A 21745-nucleotide genomic window follows, 5' to 3' on the forward strand; every position below is an offset into this window, starting at 1 on the left:
AAGTTTGGAGGCTAGCGGAGAGTCTTATTGTGCGTGGAAGGGCATTCCATATTAGTAAATATGCTGTAACAGTGCATGGTGGGATGCATAGGTACACAGCTAGAGGGCCGCATATTGAATACACCTAGGAATGGTCTTACACACCATCCAGATGTGTCTTCTTTCATGAATTAGGATAAGTGTCTAAAGAAAGAAGCAGGGAGAACAAAACGGGTTTTTGGGGCACACTTTGCCCCAAAAACCCGTTTTGTTCTCCCTGCGTCTTTCTTTAGACACTTATCCTAATTCAGTCACTTCGCTGAACTCTCTTTGGGAGCACCGCCAATCTAGTACCCTATACGAATTTTCTAATAATAGGTCTAATGTTGGTTCTTACTAATTCTTTGTCTATACTTTTCTCTGAATGAAATTTGCCTGTGACACATCTCCCTGTTATCAACAGTGTCTTCTTTCATGACCAGATTGAGCAGACAGGTGAAGTGGCAACAGCTGTCATGGCAAAGTAAAAAATTCAGGTTTCAAATGCAGAACTATTTTATTGAGACATTTACCAGATATAATCATGTATACAAAGTAAAACAAATGTACTGTAATAAAACAATATCATGAAGATAAAATGTTATTGTTGGAATGCATACACAGGTATGTGATTAATTTCTCCAGAAACCCTATTCTCCTGAGAAAACACCAGAAATAAACTAAAACATAAATAATATATGCTACCCCCCTACACTTACAGAGAGGAGCACTGTTCACTTGCACTAGTAAGGGTCTAGTGTTTTATTTTTTTTTAACATCTGTGTTTCTGTAAACGAATCTGGAAGCTTTTTCTTTTAACCAAAATGTATGCCATGGCACCATGGAGTGCCTCAGAACACTTGCAGGGGTGGCCTGGGTTGGTCAAATGATTCAAATCATTTATATATTAGACAAAAACAGTGCTTGTGGCTTCCAATCACAATATATGTTGACAACCAGAAGCAAATCATATGCCTCACCACATGAACAAATCTAATGATAACATATAAACACAATTTAATTTAAAATAATATTCTCAATAAGAACATTTTTGGCCTTGGGGTGCCACAAAAGAAAAATGTGATACTCTAGAACAGTGGTTCTCAAACTCCGTCCTCAGGACCCCACACAGAGGTGCACTTATTACTCACTGACACATTTTAAAAGATCCACAGGTGGAGCTAAATTATTTCACTTGATCCTGTGAGGAGACATGCAAAACATGCACTGCGTGGGGTCATGTGGACCGACTTTAAGAACATGGGCTCTAGTGCACCATGATTTTAAAAAGTGTGGGAACCACTGCTATATACTGTATGTCCTTGTAGAGCAAAAGCTATGGGTTGGATATTTGTTGAGCCAACACAAATAAAAGGGAATTACGATACATATCTATGTGTTGCCGAAAACCCAGTGACATACAGTATAACCACCCCAACCCACCACCTGTCGCAGAGTTCATCTATGGAATCCATAGAATATTTGTTAAAGAAATTAACTGTAATCAATTAGCAATGAAAACCATAATAGTTATTCCACCAACGTAAACTAATAAAAATCTGAAGAAGTGTTAGAGTTTGTGTCTATCCTGTACACCATACATTTCAATTCAAATAGTTTTGTACATATTGACTTTTCTAATGAACTGTATCCTTGCTATGAATGCAGGCGAAAGGTTGTCCAATGCTATCCTGTCTACAGATGATTTGTTCACTGGCATAATTAAAAAAATAGTTATTTTGCAAAGAAGCATGTGTGACACATGCAGAGAACATAGTGTATGTTAGTGGTGTGGATACAGCACATTATAAATGTTTGGGAGCACTACTTGGGAGTTGCACAATACACACATTTATGAGCTGTCCACAGAGTATCTGGTAGGAGGTCATTAGACAGTGCACAAAGGAATTATCCAAGTGGTGGTCACGATGAGGCATTCATTTGCCACTGCCTGAATATTCTGAAGACTTTGCGAGATTTCTCTGGAACACTCTGAAACAAGATTTTTACAGACTTCTTAACATGTTGTTACAGGAGTGTTTAGTGGGGATTATGTATATAGGAGACACAATTAAAGAAAACATAAATGACTAGCAATGATTCTTGTTCTTTTCACATTATGCAGAAGGAACAGGTGTTGGATTCCTCCACAGATGGAACAATTCAATATAGGTTTGCCCCAATGTGGTGGGTGTGGACCGAGTTGCCTTTAACCAACTACATTTAAGTATACTCCCACAATAGGGTATAGTAATCTGGGTTGGTGGTGCTCGCTCCCTCACATCTGACAAACTGAAAGCGACAAAAGACTACTCGGTACTTGTTTCCTAGCACAGCGCCCAGATTTTCTACGTACGGCACCGTAGGGAAAACGCATTGCATGGGCCATTATAGCGGCATGCGATGTGATTTTTTCATGTATTTTTTTCGCTTTGTACACCACTATATCGCATCGCATGTCCCACAAAATCGCATGCGATTTTATAGGGTGTGCAATGCCATGACATTAGCTATACAATAATATGATTGTATGTCCCAAAAATAGATTTAACGCACCCCCCCCCTATCCACACCACCCCGAAGCGTTGCGAGCGCAGCAAGCCCCGCGAGGGGTGGCGGAACGCGTCCTCCGACTTTTTCATTATCCCACTAACCATGTCGGCGTGGAGTTGATTTTATATAGTGTGGCGAGCTCAGCGAGCTCACCGGGCCCGAAGCGTGGCGAGCCCCGCGGATTACTTGACATGTATTCCGCGTCCGCTCACCACGCTTCGGACTCGGTGGCTCGCCCCACACTATATAAAATCAACTCCACGCCGACGTGGATAGAGGGTAATGAAAAAGTCGGAGGACGCGTTCCGCTGCGCTCGCCACGTTTCAGGGTGGCATGGATAGTGGGGGGTGCCTTAAAGCTATTTTTGGGACATACATTCATATTATTGTATACCTAATGTCATGGCATCACACACCCTATAAAATCACATGCGATTTTGCAGCAGATGCGATGGCCCGGGGTGAGAGAGCAGTGAATAAATTACATAGGAAAATCGCATCGCACATCGCATGCCCCTAAAATGGCCCATACAATGTGATGCGATTTCACTGCGCAGAATAGCCCACTAAGCAAATAGCTTAGTGGGCGCCATGCTAGGAAACAAGTATCGACTACTCTTTTTTGGGGGCAGCCCCATTCTTTAATATGGGATAATCAATTAAAATAAATACCTATTTAAAGTGGTCTGTAAAGACTATCCAGGTACATACACAGACTTAAGGTGCCCATACACTAGTAAGATTTATCTTCAGATCTGGCTGGTTGGAACAAAAATATGGTTATGGATGAGTGACCGTTTTCCAGCATTTCCAAGCAAATGGTCAACTGTCATTTGCTCTCATCCATAACCATGTGTTTGTTCCAACCAGCCAGATCTGCAGATAAATCTGTGTGTGTATGGCCACCTTTAGTTTCTGATGGAAAAGCTGGCCAATGTAACGGATGGTCATATCATTACCAATTAGCAGATACAGTAGGATCCTATTCTCAAGGTCATTTCCTGACTATTAATACTTTTGCTCACTGGCTGTACAGCAAGGATTGTGTTATGGGTACCTTCCAGCATGATGCTGGTGGTGGGATCCCTAAAGTTTTATTTATTTTGTCTTGGCATTGGATACATCTACATATTCTAAGTAATGGGATTAATATACTGTTTTTTTAAAAAGAAAACAGAACTTTGTACATAATCATTTTCCTAGCAGATTTGTTGATTTAATCCAGTGATGTAAATCTGATATACCATCTATAATTTACAGAGCTGGATTGTCACATTCATTTGGAATTACATTTTGGGGTTTTGTGAACCATTAAGGAGAAAATTAGCCATAACCATAGCACTAGCTTTATAATTCTTTGCAAATGTTCAAAGTGACAGGTTTCATTCTGTATATGTAGACTAAAAGAAGAGCATCAGCCCACAAGGCATAACTGTTATACAAGCACTCCCATCGGTTTGAGAGTGGTGGGGGTTCTCATTGCTTAGGTCAAATACAAATAACTTAAAGTCATAAACCTTGTTTATAGAGTAATTTACATCTCTATGCTACCATTCAGCAACATCTCAAAGCCACTGAAATCTCATTCATTTACTCAAGTATTCATGTAATGTAGAGTAGTTGAATTTCCATTGATTTGCAGAAAAGCTATACAGTGCATACGGAAAGTATTCATAGCGCTTCACCTTTTCCACATTTTTTCTCTCTCAAAGTTCTACACACAATACTCCATAATGACAACATGAAAAGAGTTTTTGGAGATTTTTGTAAATGTAATAAAAAAACAACTAAGAAATCACATGTACATAAGTATTCACAGCCTTTACACAATGCTTTGATAATGCACCTTTCGCAGCAATTACAACCACAAGTCTTTTTGAATATGATGCCACAAGCTTGGCACACCTTTCTTTGGGCAGTTTTTCCCATTCCTTATTGCCATTTGGGCTGTTTTGCCCATTCCTTTTTGCAGCAGGTTGGATGGGAAGCGTCGGTGCACAGCCATTTTCAGATCTCTCCAGTGACATTCAATCGGATTCAAGTCTGGGCCACTCAAAGACATACAGAGTTGTCATGAAGCCGCTCCGTTGATATCTTGGCTTGCCTGCTGAAAGAACCGTCGCCCCAGTCTGAGGTCAAGAGCGCTCTGGAGCATGTTTTCAACCAGGATGTCTCTGTACATTGCTGCATTAATCTTTTCCTCTATACTGACTAGTCTCCCAGTTCCTGCTGCTGAAAAACATCCCCACAGCATGATGCTGCCACCACCATGTTTCACGGTAGGGATGGTATTTGCCTGGTGATGAGTGGTGACTGAATTTACCACAGGTGGACTCCAATTAAGCTGTAGGTACATCTCAATGATGATCAGTGGAACATGATGCATCCAAGCTAAATTTTGAGCTTCATGGCAAAGGCTGTGAATAGGTATGTACATGTGATCTTTGTTTTGTATTTTTGATACATTTGCAAAAGCCTCCCAAAAAAGTTTTCAGGTTGTCATTATGGGGTATTGGCCATGATCCTGGTCGAAGGTCGCAGCTTACAGAGTCCCATACGGCCTGCCCTTCCGCCCACAGAATCAACGCGCCCCCTGCCGTATCCCCTCGCAACCATACGGGGGATGTACTATTCCGCCGAAGACAGCCACCCGCCCCCGGCACATCACCTCCACTCCGAATTCCCATGGGTATGACCAGCGTTTTCATGGGGACGCCCATGAAACGCTAGGCATTTCCATAGGCAACACCCAGGGTGCATAAGTTTGGACACACAAAAAGTGTGAGGACACATGTAATGCTTCAAATTCCTTTTTCTAGCTACTTACTGAGGAATCAGACAGCGTCCGGGATTTTTCCTCTGCTAGCAGCACTCGCAACATCTCCTTCCAGCCAGCCCCCACCATCCGATTTGTTGTTCCATTTTCCTTCATCGTGGATTCACCTTTGTTAGCTCCTTGTTCCACTGTAATCCAGGGACACCAATTTCTGTGCTGACTTAGTGGTTCAAAACAGCCCTTCGGGGAAGAATCCTGAGTAACATAAAGGTTAGATCATAAACGGCTTTAAAAGTTACACAAAAGAAAAGAAAAAACTATCAGATACATAAACACAGCTCAGAAAATAACCTCAGGATTGATTAGATTACAGTGGTGCTAGGCTCTGTTCTAATGAACTACTCACCGTGCTGCTGGTGGAGCAGAGTCGGGGACGCTTAGCCCTGCGCTGCGGACTGGAGTGAACCTCAGACACTCCTCCTGAGCTCTCCCCATGTCCCATGCTGCGGGTCACTGGGCGACTTCGTTTGGCATCGGACTCAGAGCCTCCAATACGTGTCTGTGTGCAAGCCGAGGAAGGGCTCTGTGATATAAAATTTACAAATGAGAAACCTGTATTCCAGCAACACCTGTAATTTTAAGCAATGCACCTTGATTTTACTAAGAATTAAGAAAAAAACATATGACTCTGCTCTATAAATGTTAATAGTATTACGTATTTTGAGTCACGTATTGATAACAGCAGTGTTTTCATCCCCACTATATTTATTGCTTTGCATTATCCCAAATAATCTAAATATCTGCAACAATAAATGACATATCACTGCATCTACTGTACCTGCTCCACATCCTGGCTGCGAGTGACCCTTCTGTTAGGGGACACAAGTCCCAAAGGTATTCGGTCACTGTGGCCTTCTCCTGGAGACACGGGAGTGCTAGGAGGACCCAGAGAAGTGTCCAAGTCTATAGACTCCAGCTGCTGGAAACTCCACAAGCCAACTTTCCTCATACATCGGGAACAGTTTATGATAGAGAGAGGAAAGGACCCAGAGGAAGGGCTGCATGAAGATAAATAGCATATCAAGCTTACATAAAATAAGAACTGGACAAAGTTTAAAGCCATCTCAAAGTTTAACCCTTTGAGTGCCAAGTTAATTTGTCAAAATAGGTGTGAAAATGGCCAAGCAAACCTATTTATGGTACTTATATGATAGTTGGCCGCCCAATTAGCATACGTACGGTTACTTAAGGAAATCGCATCGCATGGTCCATTTTAAGGGCCATGCGATGCAATGTGATTTTCCTATGTAACTCACTGCTCTCTTAGCCCCAGGGGGTCGCATCGCACCGAACGCAAAATCGAATGCAATGCAATTTTATAGGGTGTACAATGCCATGACATTAGGTATACAATAATAGCATTGTATGACATACAATGGGGTTTTCTGGCACCCCCCACTATCCATGCCACCCCGAAGCGTGGCGAGCTCCGCGAGGGGCGGCAGAACGAGTCCTCCAACCTTTTCATACCCCCACTATCCACGTTGGCGTGTAGTTTATTTTATATAGTGTGGAGAGCGCAGCGAGCCACCGAGCACAAAGCGTGGCGAGCGCAGCAAGCCCCGCGAGGGGATGCGGATTACTTTACATGTATTCCACGTGCGCTCGCCACACAATATAAAATCAACTCCACGCCGCCCTGGATAGTGGGGGTATGAAAAGGTCGGAGGACGCATTCCGCTGTGCTCGCTACGCTTCAGGGTGGCGTGGATAGTGGGGGGGGGGGGGGCCTAAAACATCATTGTATGTCATACAATGCTATTACTGTATACCTAATGTCATGGCATTGTACACCCTATAAAATCGCACCGCATGCGATTTTGTGGGAGGTGCGATGCAATCCCCCCGGGGCTAAAAGAGCAGTGAATAAATAACATAGGAAATCGCATCGCATGGCCCTTTAAAATGGCCTATGAGTTGCGATTTCCCTACGCAGAATAGCCCACTAAGCAAATAGCTTAGTGGGCGCCCAACTAACATAGAAGTACCCTTTTTATTTATCATAATGAGCTGTAATAGATATAATCTCTCTCATATAGGAAATAATCTATTTTTTTATTTTTTTTTTACACAACAGATTTTATTTGAATTTATATAACAAAGCGACATTGGCATTTTTAGCGGATATTTTGAACATCTCACAGAGATGTTGGCACTTAAAGGTTTAAATACTCAATTATATTTTAGGTACATACCTGATAACGATGTGACCCAACATGATATGTAGCCCTGCAAACCTTACAATTCACACTAAATGGTTATATGCCACATGTGACACTGATGTCATGGAATCATGCCATTGGATACGCAGCACATCCAATTGGTCGATACAACCACCCAATTTATCAAACAATGAATTAGGTTGATTTACAGATACACACTATTTACTGGTCGTATAGGAACACTGTCAGATATATTGTATAGTGCCAGAGTGATAGTCACGACCCGCAGATGCTTCCTTTATAAATAATAATACAAAAAAATTCCTGCAAAAGAAAACACTTAAACGCCTTTTCCACAGACCTGCTGTTCCATCCACAAAGTGCTAGAATGCAGGCGGAGATGTGAACCTGCAGAGATTCACTGGCGAAGCTATTTGCAATATTCTCCCGTCCTTCTACTGGTCGTAACTCATCCTCTATGAGCCACAGGAGCATACTAACAGTTTCTTCTGTGAGATCCTGAGTAAGAAAATAGATTCAAGTTCTCTATTTACGAAACAAATAAAGAGGGAGAACTGCAAAGCTTTCCTTACATTTGGTAAGAAGCATGTGCTAGGTGTATCAAGCATGTGACAACAAATCAAAAATAGAACAGCAATATATGTGCCATCAAACATGACATACCAATCTTATGTATACTAGTGATGGGTAGTTCGTGAATGATTAGTTCAAAATGAACTAATCTTCAAAGTGAACTAAATCGTTCAGATCACTGCTCTGGCAAAGATTAGTTCATTTAGTTCACCAGGAAGTAAAGCAAGTGGGAAGTGTAACACACAGACAGACAGAGCCCAGCAGTTCCAAGGCTCATTTACTGGATCTTTCCTTCCTGTATCTAAAGTTAAAAGTACAACAAAGCCCAGCAAATACAGATCTAATAAAATAAAAATATGCACTGCCTAGACAAAGTTGTGTGGTGTGTCTGTGAGTGAGAATGTGTGCTCATGCTGCTCACCTTTATGTGATACTATCATTATATGATTAGTTCAGATGTCCAAACACTTGCTGCTGCTTCTGGTACAGGGTCCTGAGCATACTGCTGTGCTAAATCTGCTGCTGGGACCTGTGTAGGAGCTTCTGCAGCAGCCATGTTATCAGCTCTCATGCAATACTCAGGAGGCAGTACATGGTAGCTGCCAAAGATGGCAGTGCTGAGCTCAGACATGGTCTGGACTCTGCGGATCCAAATGAACTACATTGTCCTGATGACTCATGAGTCCTGCAAATAGTTCAGTAGTTCAATTAGTTCACTGATCATACAGATCCCTGAACTAATCTCTGACTATACAGCCATAATGAGACTGTACAGTACCTGTGAGCTACCATGTGTGGCACTGCTGTGCTCAGGCACATGTATTGTGTGTATGCAGCCACAGACACAGTGCTGGCTGCTGCATGTTATACAGTATACTGTAGTAGCTCTAGTTACTCCACATTACAGTCAGAGATGGATATGTATGAAGTATGAACCTTCATGATGCATACAGTGGAGCAGTTGCCCCTAGCAACCAATCAGCAACTGGTTACTTTGCAAAGTCTCTACTTTATCTCTCCTAATGTCAGCTAAATTGGGGCAAGGGGACATGTTTTTTTCTAATTACTGTATTTTAAAAGCAGAAAAAAATTGACTTATTAAAAAACTCTGAATTTGGGTATTTTACTTGCATATTATGGAAGGTAAAATAATAACCACAATGGGATTAATATTGCAGAGCTAAACAATAAGCATGTAACTAGAAGGGTGCTGTATAACTTATTGCTTTTCTAAACTAGAAAATAATCTGATTTATTAAACATACAGTATATGATCATTCTAACAAGACTATAACTCCTACAATGAGCTGGTATTACAATGCCTGCTCTGTGTGTCATAATCTAGTCTAGTTCATCTAGATCCATGCACTCCTCTCAGTCTCTGAGTCAGTGATGGAATAATGAACTAAATGAACTAGATGAACTAATCTTCTGATCTAATCTTTTGGGTGAACTAGATCATAATGAACTAGTCACCAAAACGAACTAGATTTCCCATCACTAATGTATACCACACAGGACATGTTAGAACATCATTTATTACCAGCTATTAATAAAGCGATTGGCCATTCACATCAGGCAGTGCCCTACGGAAGCCCTACTACTCGCCATTCCCAGGTTGGGGTGCAGTGGCTTGTGACCACATGCTCTAATAAATACAGATACAGGGGGCTCAACACTCACCATAATTAACTCACCTTAATATACTAATAAAATAAATAGGGTTTTAGTTCATGAATTGATCAATGTATTTAAGCTTGCAGCCCATCACCAAGGGACCCTGTTTCACCGTAAGTCCCTTGGCGATGGGCTGCTTGCTTAAATGCATTTTTTTTCTCTACCACATGTACATGCACAGAATAGGGTTACTTGTACAGCTTTGAGCAAAAGTTGAGAATTACACAAATATTGGTTATCACAAAGTTTGCTGCGTCAGTATTTTTAGACCTTATTTTTTTTTTTTTTTTAAGATGTTCGTTACTATGGTATACTGAAATAAAATGCAAACATTTAATTACAAATGTCAAGGGCTTTTATTGACAATTACATTACCTTTATGCAAAGAGTCAATAGTTGCAGTGTTTACCCTTTTTCAATTCACCCTGCCATGCTGTCAATCAACTTCTGGGCCACTTACTGACTGATGGCCGCCCATTCTTGCCTAATTAATGCTTGGAGTATGTCAGAAATTGAGGGCTTTTGTTTGTCCACAAGTTCTCAATGGGATAAGGGTCTGGGTAGTTTCTGGACCATGGACCTAAAAAGTTGATGTTTTGTTCCCCAAGCCACTTTGTGATCACTTTATGCTTATGGCAAGATGTTTCATAACGCTGGAAAAAGCATTTTTCATCACCAAAGTGGGTACTTGTTTCCTAGCATGGCGCCCAGATTTTCTACGTACGGCACCGTAGGGAAATCGCATCGCATGGCATGGGCCATTCTAGCGGCATGTGATGCGATTTTTTCATGTAATTTTTTTCCCTTCATTTTACACCACTATATCGCATCGCATGTCCTGCAAAATCGCATGCAATTTTATAGGGTGTGCGATGCCATGACATTAGGTATACAATTACATGATTGTATGTTCCAAAAATAGATTTAACGCACCCCCCACTATCCACGTCGGTGTGGAGTTGATCTTATATAGTTTGGCGAGCGCAGCGAGCCCGAAGCGTGGCGGGCATAGGGAGCCCCGCGGATTACTTTACAGCTACTTTTTTTTACAACTACTGAACCTCCGTGAAGTTCTGATAAATGCTCTGTTGAAGTGCAATCTTACTAGCAGCAAAATCCTTACCTGTGAAGCCCTTTTTGTGCAAAGCAATGACGACTGCATGTGTTACCATGGTTAACAGAAGAACAATTATTTAAAGTACTACCCTACTTTTAAAGCTTTCTGTCTGTTATTCTAACTGAATCAGAATGACAGAGTAATCAGCTTTGTCCTTAACACTGTCACCTGCGTCAACTAGTCGTCTTTTTGTGGCAGGGCTGAAATGCAGTGGAAATGTTTTTTTTGGATTAAGTTCATTGTCATGGCAAAGAGGGACTTTACAATTAATTGCAATTAATCTGATCAGTCTCCATGACATTCTGGAGTAATTGTAAAACGCAACAGAAATTGTTGAGCTATATAAGAAACTGTTAATAAATATGCAAATCGCAATAATAAAAACTCAGGCAGCAGATCTGGGAAAAATGTATATTCGTGTCATTGTCAAAACTTTTGGTCATGGCTGTAGTCACAGCTGCTTTAAAAAGAATGAGATTGCGTAGAGAAGTTCATAGAGCAAGTGGCAACAGGTGAAAAACTCACATCTCTAAAGGAAGGAAGAGGGTAAAGAAATGAATAGATTTAAGGGGTTAAGGGGGTATAGAATCAGGGATTCCGACTGTCAGAACGTCCCAACAGTTGGAATACTTGAATATACGAGTGCCGCTATTTCCACCAGACATATATGCGATTTATAAATGGTGCTCACCATATTTTTCAGGTCTTCATGTTTGAGGGATGGCAGTTGCAGCTCCAGGTGACAAAGGTTTGTAAAGCGTTCCATAAAGTCACTGAGTGCAGAAGATGGCTCAGACATCAGCAGGACCCAGAAATTCTCTGTGATCAGTATAGGAGAAAAAAACCTCAATCATATAAATTAGTAAGTATTTATTATGTATGTCATACTATCTAAAAAGAGTGTCACTTCATGGATTTTACTCACTTGAAAAGTTTTTGTTAGAGAGCAGAAAGCAAAAGTATAGCTGTGTCCTCCTACATCTCGCATTAAGAAGCCACGCAGCAGGAGATGCCAGGCGTGAGTCAGCCTACTGGTCCTGAGCAAATTCTGTAGCGTCAGGCATATTTGTTTGCCGAAAATGCATCTTAGTCGCATCACTATGTGAATACGTTGCACAAGCCTATATTTTGTGCACATCTGCGGCTGTATCTGTACAAGAAATATGCTATGGTATTGTGTTTTTTAGGAAAACACTGTAGTGTAGCATTTCATACACAGATACAGCCATGGCCAAATATATAGGCATGCCAAGAGAAACCTTTTGGTACTCTTTACCTAGAAGGGCGCCCATCGCATGTACTAAAAAAATCGCATGTGATGCGACCGACGCGATGACCGCAATTTCCCATAGGGAACAATGTTAAATGTCCCAATTGACCCGATTTTCCTGTTCAATGTCTCAATTGACCCGATTTTCCATAGGAAACGATGTTAAATGGCCCACACAGGCCAAATAGGCACCCAGAAGTGTAAAATGGCCCCCCCAATTGTTAACGCCACCCCACGATCAATGTCAACCCGAAGCGTGGCGAGCACAGCGAGCCCGTGAGGGGCGGCGGTACGCGTCCTACGACCTTTTCATACCCCCACTATCCACGTCAGCGTGGAGTTGAGAATAGAAAGTGTGGCAAGCGCAGCGAGCCACCGAGCCCGAAGCGCAGCGAGCCCCGCGAGGGGACGCGGACACCTTCACAGGTTACGCGTCCCCTCGCGGGCTTCACAGCTCTCCGCGTCCCCTCGCCACGCTTCGGGCTCGGTGGCACGCTGCGTTTGCCACACTTTCTATTCTCAACTCCACACCGACGTGGATAGTGGGGGTATGAAAAGGTCGTAGGACGCGTACCGCTGCGCTCGCCACGCTTTGGGTTGACGTTGATCGTGGGGTGGCGTTAACAATTGGGGGGGCCATTTTACACTTCAGGGTGCCTATTTGGCCTGTGTGGCCCATTTAACATTGTTTCCTATGGAAAATCGGGTCAATTGAGACATTGAACAGGAAAATCGGGTCAATTGGGACATTTAACATTGTTCCCTATGGGAAATCGCGGTCATCGCGTCGGTCGCATCGCATGCGATTTTTTGGTCGCATGCGATGCGACCGACACAATTTTTTTTCCTAACGATGCCCACGATCAATATCGTGGGCGCCCTTCTAGGTAAAGAGTACCAACCTTTTTTTGGGGGATGAGGGGGTCCCCACTTACCTAGGTTCCATTATCATAAGCTGTGTGCTCCCCTACTATGGAATCAACCCCCCAAGTGGTTTAGCTTAGTGCTGTATTTTCCAACACCCACATCAGACATTTGCGGTGGTTATGTTTTTTACATTTTCTAAACAATTTATAAAGCATGTTATAAACAAACAAAGCCTAAACAGATCATCGTGATCTGTTCTACTCTGTCTCCACGCAGGAGATTGACGGAGGGTTTGCAATAACTTGCTGCAAAATAGGTGTTTTAAATACAATTAGAATTGGTGGTGTAATTTAAAGGACAGATAAAACAGATCCATCTTAAAATATGGGGTTTTGTAATACTGCAATCAGACATCAGTACCCATCACTTTCAAGCAGATGGCAGATCAGATGGCTACTAAATGTACCCCTAGGAGGAGGCACACTATTTTGCAGCCTCTGTACTCAAAGGAACCAGATCAGCACTTCCCAGTTTACAGGTACAATTGAGCACAGGCATATTTATTTTCCATTTTAAAGTTCTGCCTAGTTTTGACCTGGTTGCTTTCAATAAAGACTTTATGAATCAAAGTTGGGTGAGACTCACAAGCCAGCCCTTGTCTGGGTGTTACAGTACGTGACAGAGGGGAGTGCATTTAATTTCACTGTAAAGGTGTGTTAAGCATATATGCTAGAGTAAGAACCTGCAGGTTGTGGTCCCTTGATGGCAGCAGATTTAAAGGTTTTCATCAAAATATGAACAAAATTCCCATGCATTTATTTACTAGATACACAGATGTGCAGTGTTTGTGACAGAGCAGACAAATGTATTTCGACTTTGTATACATACTGTATATGGCATTAATATTGCCAGACAGCTGGTACCACATGCCATAAGGATAAAACCATGTGAGGGCATATTTCATAAATATGGGTGTGCTATAAAAAGAACTTAAAAACAAATTTGTCAAACTACTTCTATTTTTCAGCTGCATGCTTCTTCTGCAAATGACTGACAGAAGAATGCTGTACGGAAACTGTAAGTGCTGCAAATCTTAGCAGAGATATAGAGATGGTATTATGATTAACACAGAAAGTATGCACGGAATGCTTTCCAATCAGCTGAAATTCTAGAGTTCAGTCAAAGTGCCACTTGGAGGCACAAAAATGTATTGGAAAAAGACTTCACCATGACATTTAGGAAACCCATTTTAAGCGAAGCAGTGCATTTCCTTAAAGCAGACTAATGAAATCATTATGCAATGTGAAGCCTGCTACAATTGAAAACAGGCATACGACCATGAATATCCTTTCTAGCCATATGCTTCAGAAGTTTTACCTGGACAGGGGCTATCTGGCCAAAAGCAGAACTTCTCATGCGAAGTCTTCAGCGCTTCCTGTAACTCCATGCAACGCTGCTTATCTGAGCAAAGAAAAAACCCCCATGTTAATGACTCCTTCACTAGAAATGCATAGATTGCAAGCTAGATCCTAAACATTTGATTACACTGCAAACACTTAACATAACTTTATATATTACATACAATTGGAATACTTCTGAATACAAATGAATACAAGTTATGCTTTCCTGGATGCATTGTAGCTACATAACTGACTGTTGATATGCTTATCCACTGCCATCTCCTAGCTCAGATAATGTTTCATAGACACAAATAAGAGACAAACAGCAATACTTACACTTGGTGAAGTCCAAGGCTGGCTGCAAGCTAGCACAGATGTAGGCATTGCAACTGGAGCACTTAAGCATGTCACACTCTATGTTTGTCCATCCATACTTGGCACAGGCAAGAGGAGACAATTCCGAAGGTTTCCCTGCCCACTTTAAGGAGTTTTTAGATTAAGGAAAATACTTGTATGCCTTTAAAACTAGTAGAACAATCTCCCCCAAATATTTGCTGCTTAGACTGGTTTATATTACATATAGTTTTAGAAATAATCGATTAATTTCATGAAAGATACTAAACGAAATGATACATTTATTTGCTAGAGAAATTGCTAAGTGAAAGGTATTTGCTTCCTTTGGAGGATGGTTTATGGACTTGCACATACAGCTTTCAGATAGAGAGATGTTATCTGGTATTCTCCTTTGCTTACAAGTCATGTCCAAATATCTTCAGGTGCAGTTATTTCTTTTTGTTCCTCTGCTTTTCTTCAGAATCAAAATTAAAATATTTTATTTATACACAAACATTGCCAAAAGGCAGAGAAATCAGCTGGAACAATAAAATACATACATTAATAAATAAAGCAAAAGGGGTATTTAAGCCAATTTACATATGGGAATGACTGGATAAACCAAAGATGAATGAGATTGATCATAATGATGGATGATAGATGATAGTGATAATGATTGATTTATGTTCAGTAGGCTTACCACCTATCCGGGATTACTCCAGACAGTTCGGTAATTAAGACCGGTGTCTGGAGGGTTGGCGCTCCTGGACTATACACTATCCAGGAAAAGACAGCTAGTAGCTATCTTTTCCCAGACATTGGGGGTTATTCTGGTTAGTTTGTAAAAGAAAATTACTTCTTTAAATGGACAAAACCATGTGCACTGCAGGTGGGGCTGATATAAAATGTGCAGAGAGTTACATTTGGGTGAGTTATTTTGTTTCTATGCAGATTAAATACTGGCTGCTTTATTCTTACACTGCAATTTAGATTTCAGTTTGAACACCCCCCCCCCCCCCTTTCAAATGTAACTCTCTGCACGTGTTACATTTGCCCCACCTGCAGTGCACATGGTTTTGTTCATTAAAGAAGAAGCTTGCTTTTGCAAACCAACCAGAATAATTCCCATTGTATAGTCTGTGAACTCCACTCTTCCGTACTCGGGTAGTGGTAACCATAATGTTCAGCTTGATCATCAAACAACTTGATCTGTGTACAAATAAACAAAACTGTACAGATCAGACACATTGAGGAAAATTTTGGTCACCAGGGAAATGCATTTTACTTTCTGCAAGATATTCACTTAATGTCGATTTAAGTGAACAATGCACTATGCCATTTACATAATAGTTTTCACAGACCAATTCCATTTATTTATTAACTATATTTTAACTTCTAAAATAGCTATGAAATGAGTCAATAATAGTGTCAAAATAATTTTGGAAAATCTGCATTAAAACAAGCAATACTAGAAATGTCTTCCAGCATTCATTATCTATTAGGCTTTTAACATCAGGAATCTTATTTGCAAACCAGGTATGCTGAATTAAAGCAACTTTATTACACTTAATGGACCCACGTTACTGTGGTAGTTGTTTAATTGCAGAAGAAAAGTTAGAAGCTCAAAAGTTTACCAAAGAAAAATATCCACAATCAAATACCCTTCTACCAACACTAGTCAAGCTGCAAATGTGGAAAATGTTTCTTATGAAGCTGCTGATGCGGTTAACAATCGCTCTACTGCTACCACAATATTTTCATTACCAGCTACAGTTTCTGAACCAGTGTGCATTTTCCATTGTGGTCAAACTAGAGATTTGGTGCAGTGGCCATGCTTCCCGCATGGCCACTGAACTCGGACATTATTACATCCCACCCCTGGTTTGGTGCACTCAAAACTAAGAAATCACTTGGGAACCGACAAAGCAGCAAACCTTACGTTGCTTTTTAAGGCATTCAATTACCCTAATGTGTAGGCTTATTCCGATTTACAGATCAGGCCATTGCCAACTATTGTAACTTAGCATCATTGCTGTTTCTTTCCTTTTGAATTTTGTGATTTAGGTGTTGCTTGTTGTGCCATGGCATGATTCATGGGGACACTCAAGACATTTAAATTAAATATATGAAATTTATCTTTAAAAAACACACAAAAAAAACCTATTATTCTTTGTACTTGTTTGTTGACGTGATGAGTTTTTAAAAACTCAATTTAACTAAAAAAAATGTTTTTAATAATTTTCTTTTTTTACACCCTGATGGAAAATATATTTAATATGCATTACACATTATTCACCTAAAATTCAACTCCATTACAGGCACCAGAAGCTCCTCCCACATCTTTTTGTACAATGGGTTGATGGCATCTGATATAGGGCAACATGATGAATGCTAGGTGTATGAATAAAACAATACACTTTGCCCCCATATGCAAAACAAGTTTGCTTAGTTATTAGTCACCATTTGCTGGCTTAATTAGGGAAGCATCGACATCCTAACAAGGCAGCATGCTAGACAGGACATATTAGTGAAGTATAATAACATATTCCATTCCTTGTATATTAATCAGCCCAGTAATACAGTAATTAACATACATTAATGTAAAATAATGCCTATACTTCACTTAAAAGGATATGGAAAATGACTCCACCCTGGAGAAGAATGCTTCTTTACTTGTAGCTTCACAAGAGTCTGTATTGTGTGAAGAGTCCAAGTCATCATTCTGTTCTGACAAAATACTGTTCTCCTTTCTGAAGAGACAAAATAAAAACAAAGTTATCTGGTACCTCTCAAGTTCATCGAATGATTCAAACGCAAAGTCAATGCAAACTCACACCTTACAGTGCCAACTGTACTAGGGCTAGAGAATCATGCTAGGAGGATCCCCGCAGCTGCACACCAGGTCCCCTGTTGCCTTCACATCTCAGCCTTCGATTACTCAACTGTCTGCAGCTCCTTGCCGGGGAGTGCTAGCGCCGGCCGCCACCCACTCTCCAGTTCCTTCCCCAGAGGCTGCGTCCTCCTGCCCCTGTGGGACAGAGACTGCTGTGGCAGCAGCTGGATCATGGCTACAAGGAGAGGGTTCCAAGAGCTGGCTCAAAATGGGTGCTGCCCTCCTGCCTGCTCTCTGCTGCCACTGTATTCTACCAAGAGAGCGGCCCTGCTGTCTGTGAGGTTCAGTCAGGTTCTCCCAGGATTCCTGTACTATACCCCTCCACCTGCCAGTCTGGCGAGTCCACTGTCCCTTTTATCTAACTGAGGCGGTTTCCTTGACCACCACCCAAGCAAGGGTTTAGCATTTGTGCACCTTTCTAATGCTAGCTACACACCGGACTGATTTAACAAACAGCACTAGCAGGAACTAAAGAATGGTATAATGGGAGTTATTCTGATTTAATTTTTAGTGTATGCACACGTGCAGATGCCTGTGCGAGTGGGCACAGCGAACTGCCTGTTTGCCATCCCACTCGCACCTAGCAGTGTGGGCGTGGGGCAGAGCGCATAGGAACCCCCCGTCTTGTCATGGGCATTCCCATGCCAATGGCCCGGTAGTGTGGGGGCAGGTAGCTGACGTCAGCTTTCCGCAGAGAGGTGTCTCAGATCTGCAAGCGCTGTAGAAATCATTCAATGGTCGGTGACAATCAAATGATTTCCTCCCTGCTAAACATCTATTCAGACACATGAGGCGATTTTTGGCGTGCACTATAACTCTCTTTAGTTTGTCTGGCTCCTAGATTTTAAAGAAATTTGTCAAGCGCTGAACTAAAATTGGTCCAGTACATAATCATCCACAAGCAGGCTTATTTTTAGCTATAATACAAAAATGTGAACCATAAAAGTCCATTACAAATGACATCCCCTGTTTTCTATGGGTGAAACGGGTTCAATGTGAAAGGTACCAACCCAGTCATGAATCAGTAATATACTGGTTACAACTGGCAATGTGAAAGGGGTTTAACTTGCTCAGACCCATTTTAACAAATGTTTCAAATACCGGGTGTCTAAGCAGGTTTTGCGATGTGAGAGCAGTATTAGGCTCCGGTCTACAGTCCTGACCATGGGGGCGATTCAGACCTGATCACTCATGTGCAAAACACAGGAGTGAACCACTTTGGTGAGTTTCACAACAGGATAGGTGGGAAGGGGGAGGGCATGGGGCGGACGCAGGGGACCACTTTGGTTTAAACAAAATGTTTTTTTTATTAATAGGCTGTGACTACAGGCACAACACAGACTTCTTTTAAAAAACAACATGAAACCCGTGGCTCCCAACCCTGATCCTCAAGTACCCCCAAGTTTTCTAGGTTACCCATGCACAGGTGCACTCAATATACAGCAGGGCTTGACCTATTTTTTATAAATCTAGGAGTCGGGACGAAAGTGTAGGAGCCAGACAAGCTTAAGGCTGCCCATACACAGTGCAATGTGCCTAGGAGACAGAAGAGAGTAACGGGCTGAGGAGGTGATGGGGTTTGCGAGGGAGTGAGGTGAGAGGGGGTCCGGGGGGGGGGTGTCGGGCAGCGCTCTGTTAGGAGGTGGAGATGGGGTGAGGGGTGGGCATCCCTGGCCCACGACCAGATTCTGCTTCCTCCCTTGTGTCAAAAAAATCTGGTCACCAGGAAGCAGAATCTGGTCGCCATGGCGACTGGGATTTGTCGAACATTTTAAAAGATCCACAGGTGTACTTGTGTCGTTTCACGGCGGCAGTCCACGTCCCTGTCAGAATCAGCGCAGTGTTCCTGCTGCTCGCCTAAGTAGTTAGCATAGTCAATAGAGCATGTTCCCACGGCTGCTTAAGTAGTTGGCATAGTCAGTCAGGCGTCCCTGTCAGTATCAGCTTTGTGTTCCCACCCATTCGCAGGCTAGCCGGAGCTTACGTAGTTAGCATCCTCCCGACTTGTTCATACCCCCACTATCCACGTCAGCGCTGAGTCGATTTCATAAAGTGTGGCGAGCCCAGCGAGCCACCGTGCCCGAAGCATGGCGAGCCCCGCGGAATACACGTCAAGTAATCCGCGTCCGCTCGCCACACTTTATAAAATCAACTCCATGCCGACGTGGATAGTGGGGGTATTAACAAGTTGGGGTCCTTCTCCGCTCTTCCTGGGTCCAATCACATATACTACTCCTGCTAGTAGGGGAGGCAGGGAGAGACTGTTAGGGAGAGGGAGGAAAGAGAGAGGCTAGCCAGAGCTTACACAGTTAGCGTAGTCAGTCAGCGCTTATTACATGGTTACACCTGACATGACAGGTGTGAATGTGTTCCTGAAACACCCCCACTATCCACGCCAGCCCAAAGCGTGGCGAGTCCCATGAGGGGATGTGGTACGCGTCCTCCTGACTTGTGCCAACATCATACCTCCCCAACATGACACTCTCCAGGAGGAACATTATGTTCTGTTCTTGGACTTCCCTCCTAATTTATGATTTTTTCACCCCAGGCGATGACACTTTTCTTATCAATTAACCTGCTCAACACAGGAGATAGCAATCATACATAAAGGGGGCTATTCTGGTTGATTCGCTCCGATGTCAATTCACACACTTGCGAGTCAACCAGAACCCACCCTGTGAATGGTGGTATGCCTGCCCAACCTTGCAGCATGTGTTGGCACTCAGGGCCTGTAAATTAATGATTAACAAACACCCATTCGCAGTCTGTGGGTGAACAGTGACACCCACATCATTCAATGGTCGCCGACCATCGAATGATGTGGAAAGTGCATGCATATCTTAGTGACTCTCAGGTCACTTAAATTTTGGTCCCCTTACAAACGAACACTGGCTGCATAGAAACCAGAATGTTGGGAGGTATGCAAACACATTGCAACATGGATGTATTTTTCCTGGCTAGACCTGTTGACCCCATGATCCACACCCCTTATACTTGCAGACATTCTCTCTATGAAATTAACTTTCCACTGTATGTATTATTACAGATAGCTGTGCAAAACGAATTAATGTAACCATTAATTCAGCAGAGGATAACTGCTTACACAATAGCATAAAAGTAAGGATGTCTTAAACCTGAGAGAAAAAGTTACCAGCTAGCTTCCAGCATTAATTTATCCAACACAATCCATAAAATAACAGAAGCTAACATGGTTGCTATGTGCAACTTTTCGACTTTGTCTCCCTCTAAGGTTTGAGACATCTCCCCTTACGGCTGTGATTAGCTGCGTCCATGAGAAAGATGCTGCAGCTGAGACCCACAGCGGCCACAATATATTCTCCCCCACGTCCTTACTTACCGCAATTCACTGCTCCGATCCTCATTCACTATACCCTCGTTGATCAGGTCCCTGACCTTTCCAGGAGTTCCTATGGGAGATCTAAGAGAAGTTCCAGTGGATTCAGTGCAAGGGGCCGCCATCTTGCTAACCCCGGAAGTGTCTCCCCTTGGACGTACCGGAAGTCGGACGGTCACACAATGTGGCCGAACGCGCTCCCGAGTGCCTCTAGCGGGCTGGGGTGACGGGGCAGCAGCAACTGCTGCTGCTGGTCAGGACTCAGGCAGAGAGCATACTTAGTAGGATTAGGAATAGCAGCACCATGGTCCGACTCCATGGTATATAAATACATGCTGGAATTATGCTGTACATGCGGCATCCTCGTTCTCTACCTGGGAGAGGCGACATCCCTTCAAGTACTCCTTGGTGCATTATTATTAATGCGGCCTGATTATCGCTGCAATTTGTTGCAATAAGGAATCTGTATTACTATTCACCAAGATGTAGAATTTTTCTAAGTCTACAGGTCAGGGGCTGCAATAATAACACTTCCCAGCGACCAGGAGCTTTGCGAGCCAACTAAATGCCGCACGAACCCCCTCCCCATGCTGGATGGTGAATGACCCCACAGGCATTCAAATGGATGTTTTGCATAAACATCCATTTGCAGCCTTGCGTGTGGTCGCCA

At 42.4% G+C, this 21745-nt stretch overlaps 1 protein-coding gene across 1 annotated transcript; it reads right to left on the reverse strand.

Annotated features, from left to right (window-relative positions):
- Nucleotides 1-510: 510 nt before the first annotated feature.
- Nucleotides 511-21309, reverse strand: ZC3HC1 (zinc finger C3HC-type containing 1). Its single transcript, XM_083183304.1, has 10 exons — nucleotides 21079-21309; nucleotides 17463-17577; nucleotides 14831-14981; nucleotides 14472-14555; nucleotides 11649-11776; nucleotides 7931-8088; nucleotides 6186-6405; nucleotides 5754-5930; nucleotides 5399-5602; nucleotides 511-2010 (listed from the first exon to the last, which is right to left on the reverse strand). Exons 1-10 carry the CDS (start codon nucleotides 21198-21200, stop codon nucleotides 1942-1944), a joined length of 1428 nt encoding a protein of 475 aa, XP_083039430.1. The 5' UTR covers nucleotides 21201-21309; the 3' UTR covers nucleotides 511-1941.
- Nucleotides 21310-21745: the final 436 nt, after the last annotated feature.

This window comes from Crinia signifera, chromosome 4, assembly GCF_055691185.1.
Source record: "Crinia signifera chromosome 4, ASM5569118v1, whole genome shotgun sequence".
Lineage (NCBI taxonomy): Eukaryota > Metazoa > Chordata > Amphibia > Anura > Myobatrachidae > Crinia > Crinia signifera.

What these genes read in the sequence shown, in the direction of transcription:
- ZC3HC1 (XM_083183304.1), bottom strand. Translation starts at nt 21,200, where the DNA reads ATGGCGGCCCCTTGCACTGAATCCACTGGAACTTCTCTTAGATCTCCC. An exon ending in AGCCTTGGACTTCACCAAGT is followed by an intron (nt 14,556 to 14,830) that starts GTAAGTATTGCT and finishes TTCTTTGCTCAG; the next exon opens with ATAAGCAGCGTTGCATGGAG. An exon ending in ATGAAGACCTGAAAAATATG is followed by an intron (nt 8,089 to 11,648) that starts GTGAGCACCATT and finishes TTTCTTACTCAG; the next exon opens with GATCTCACAGAAGAAACTGT.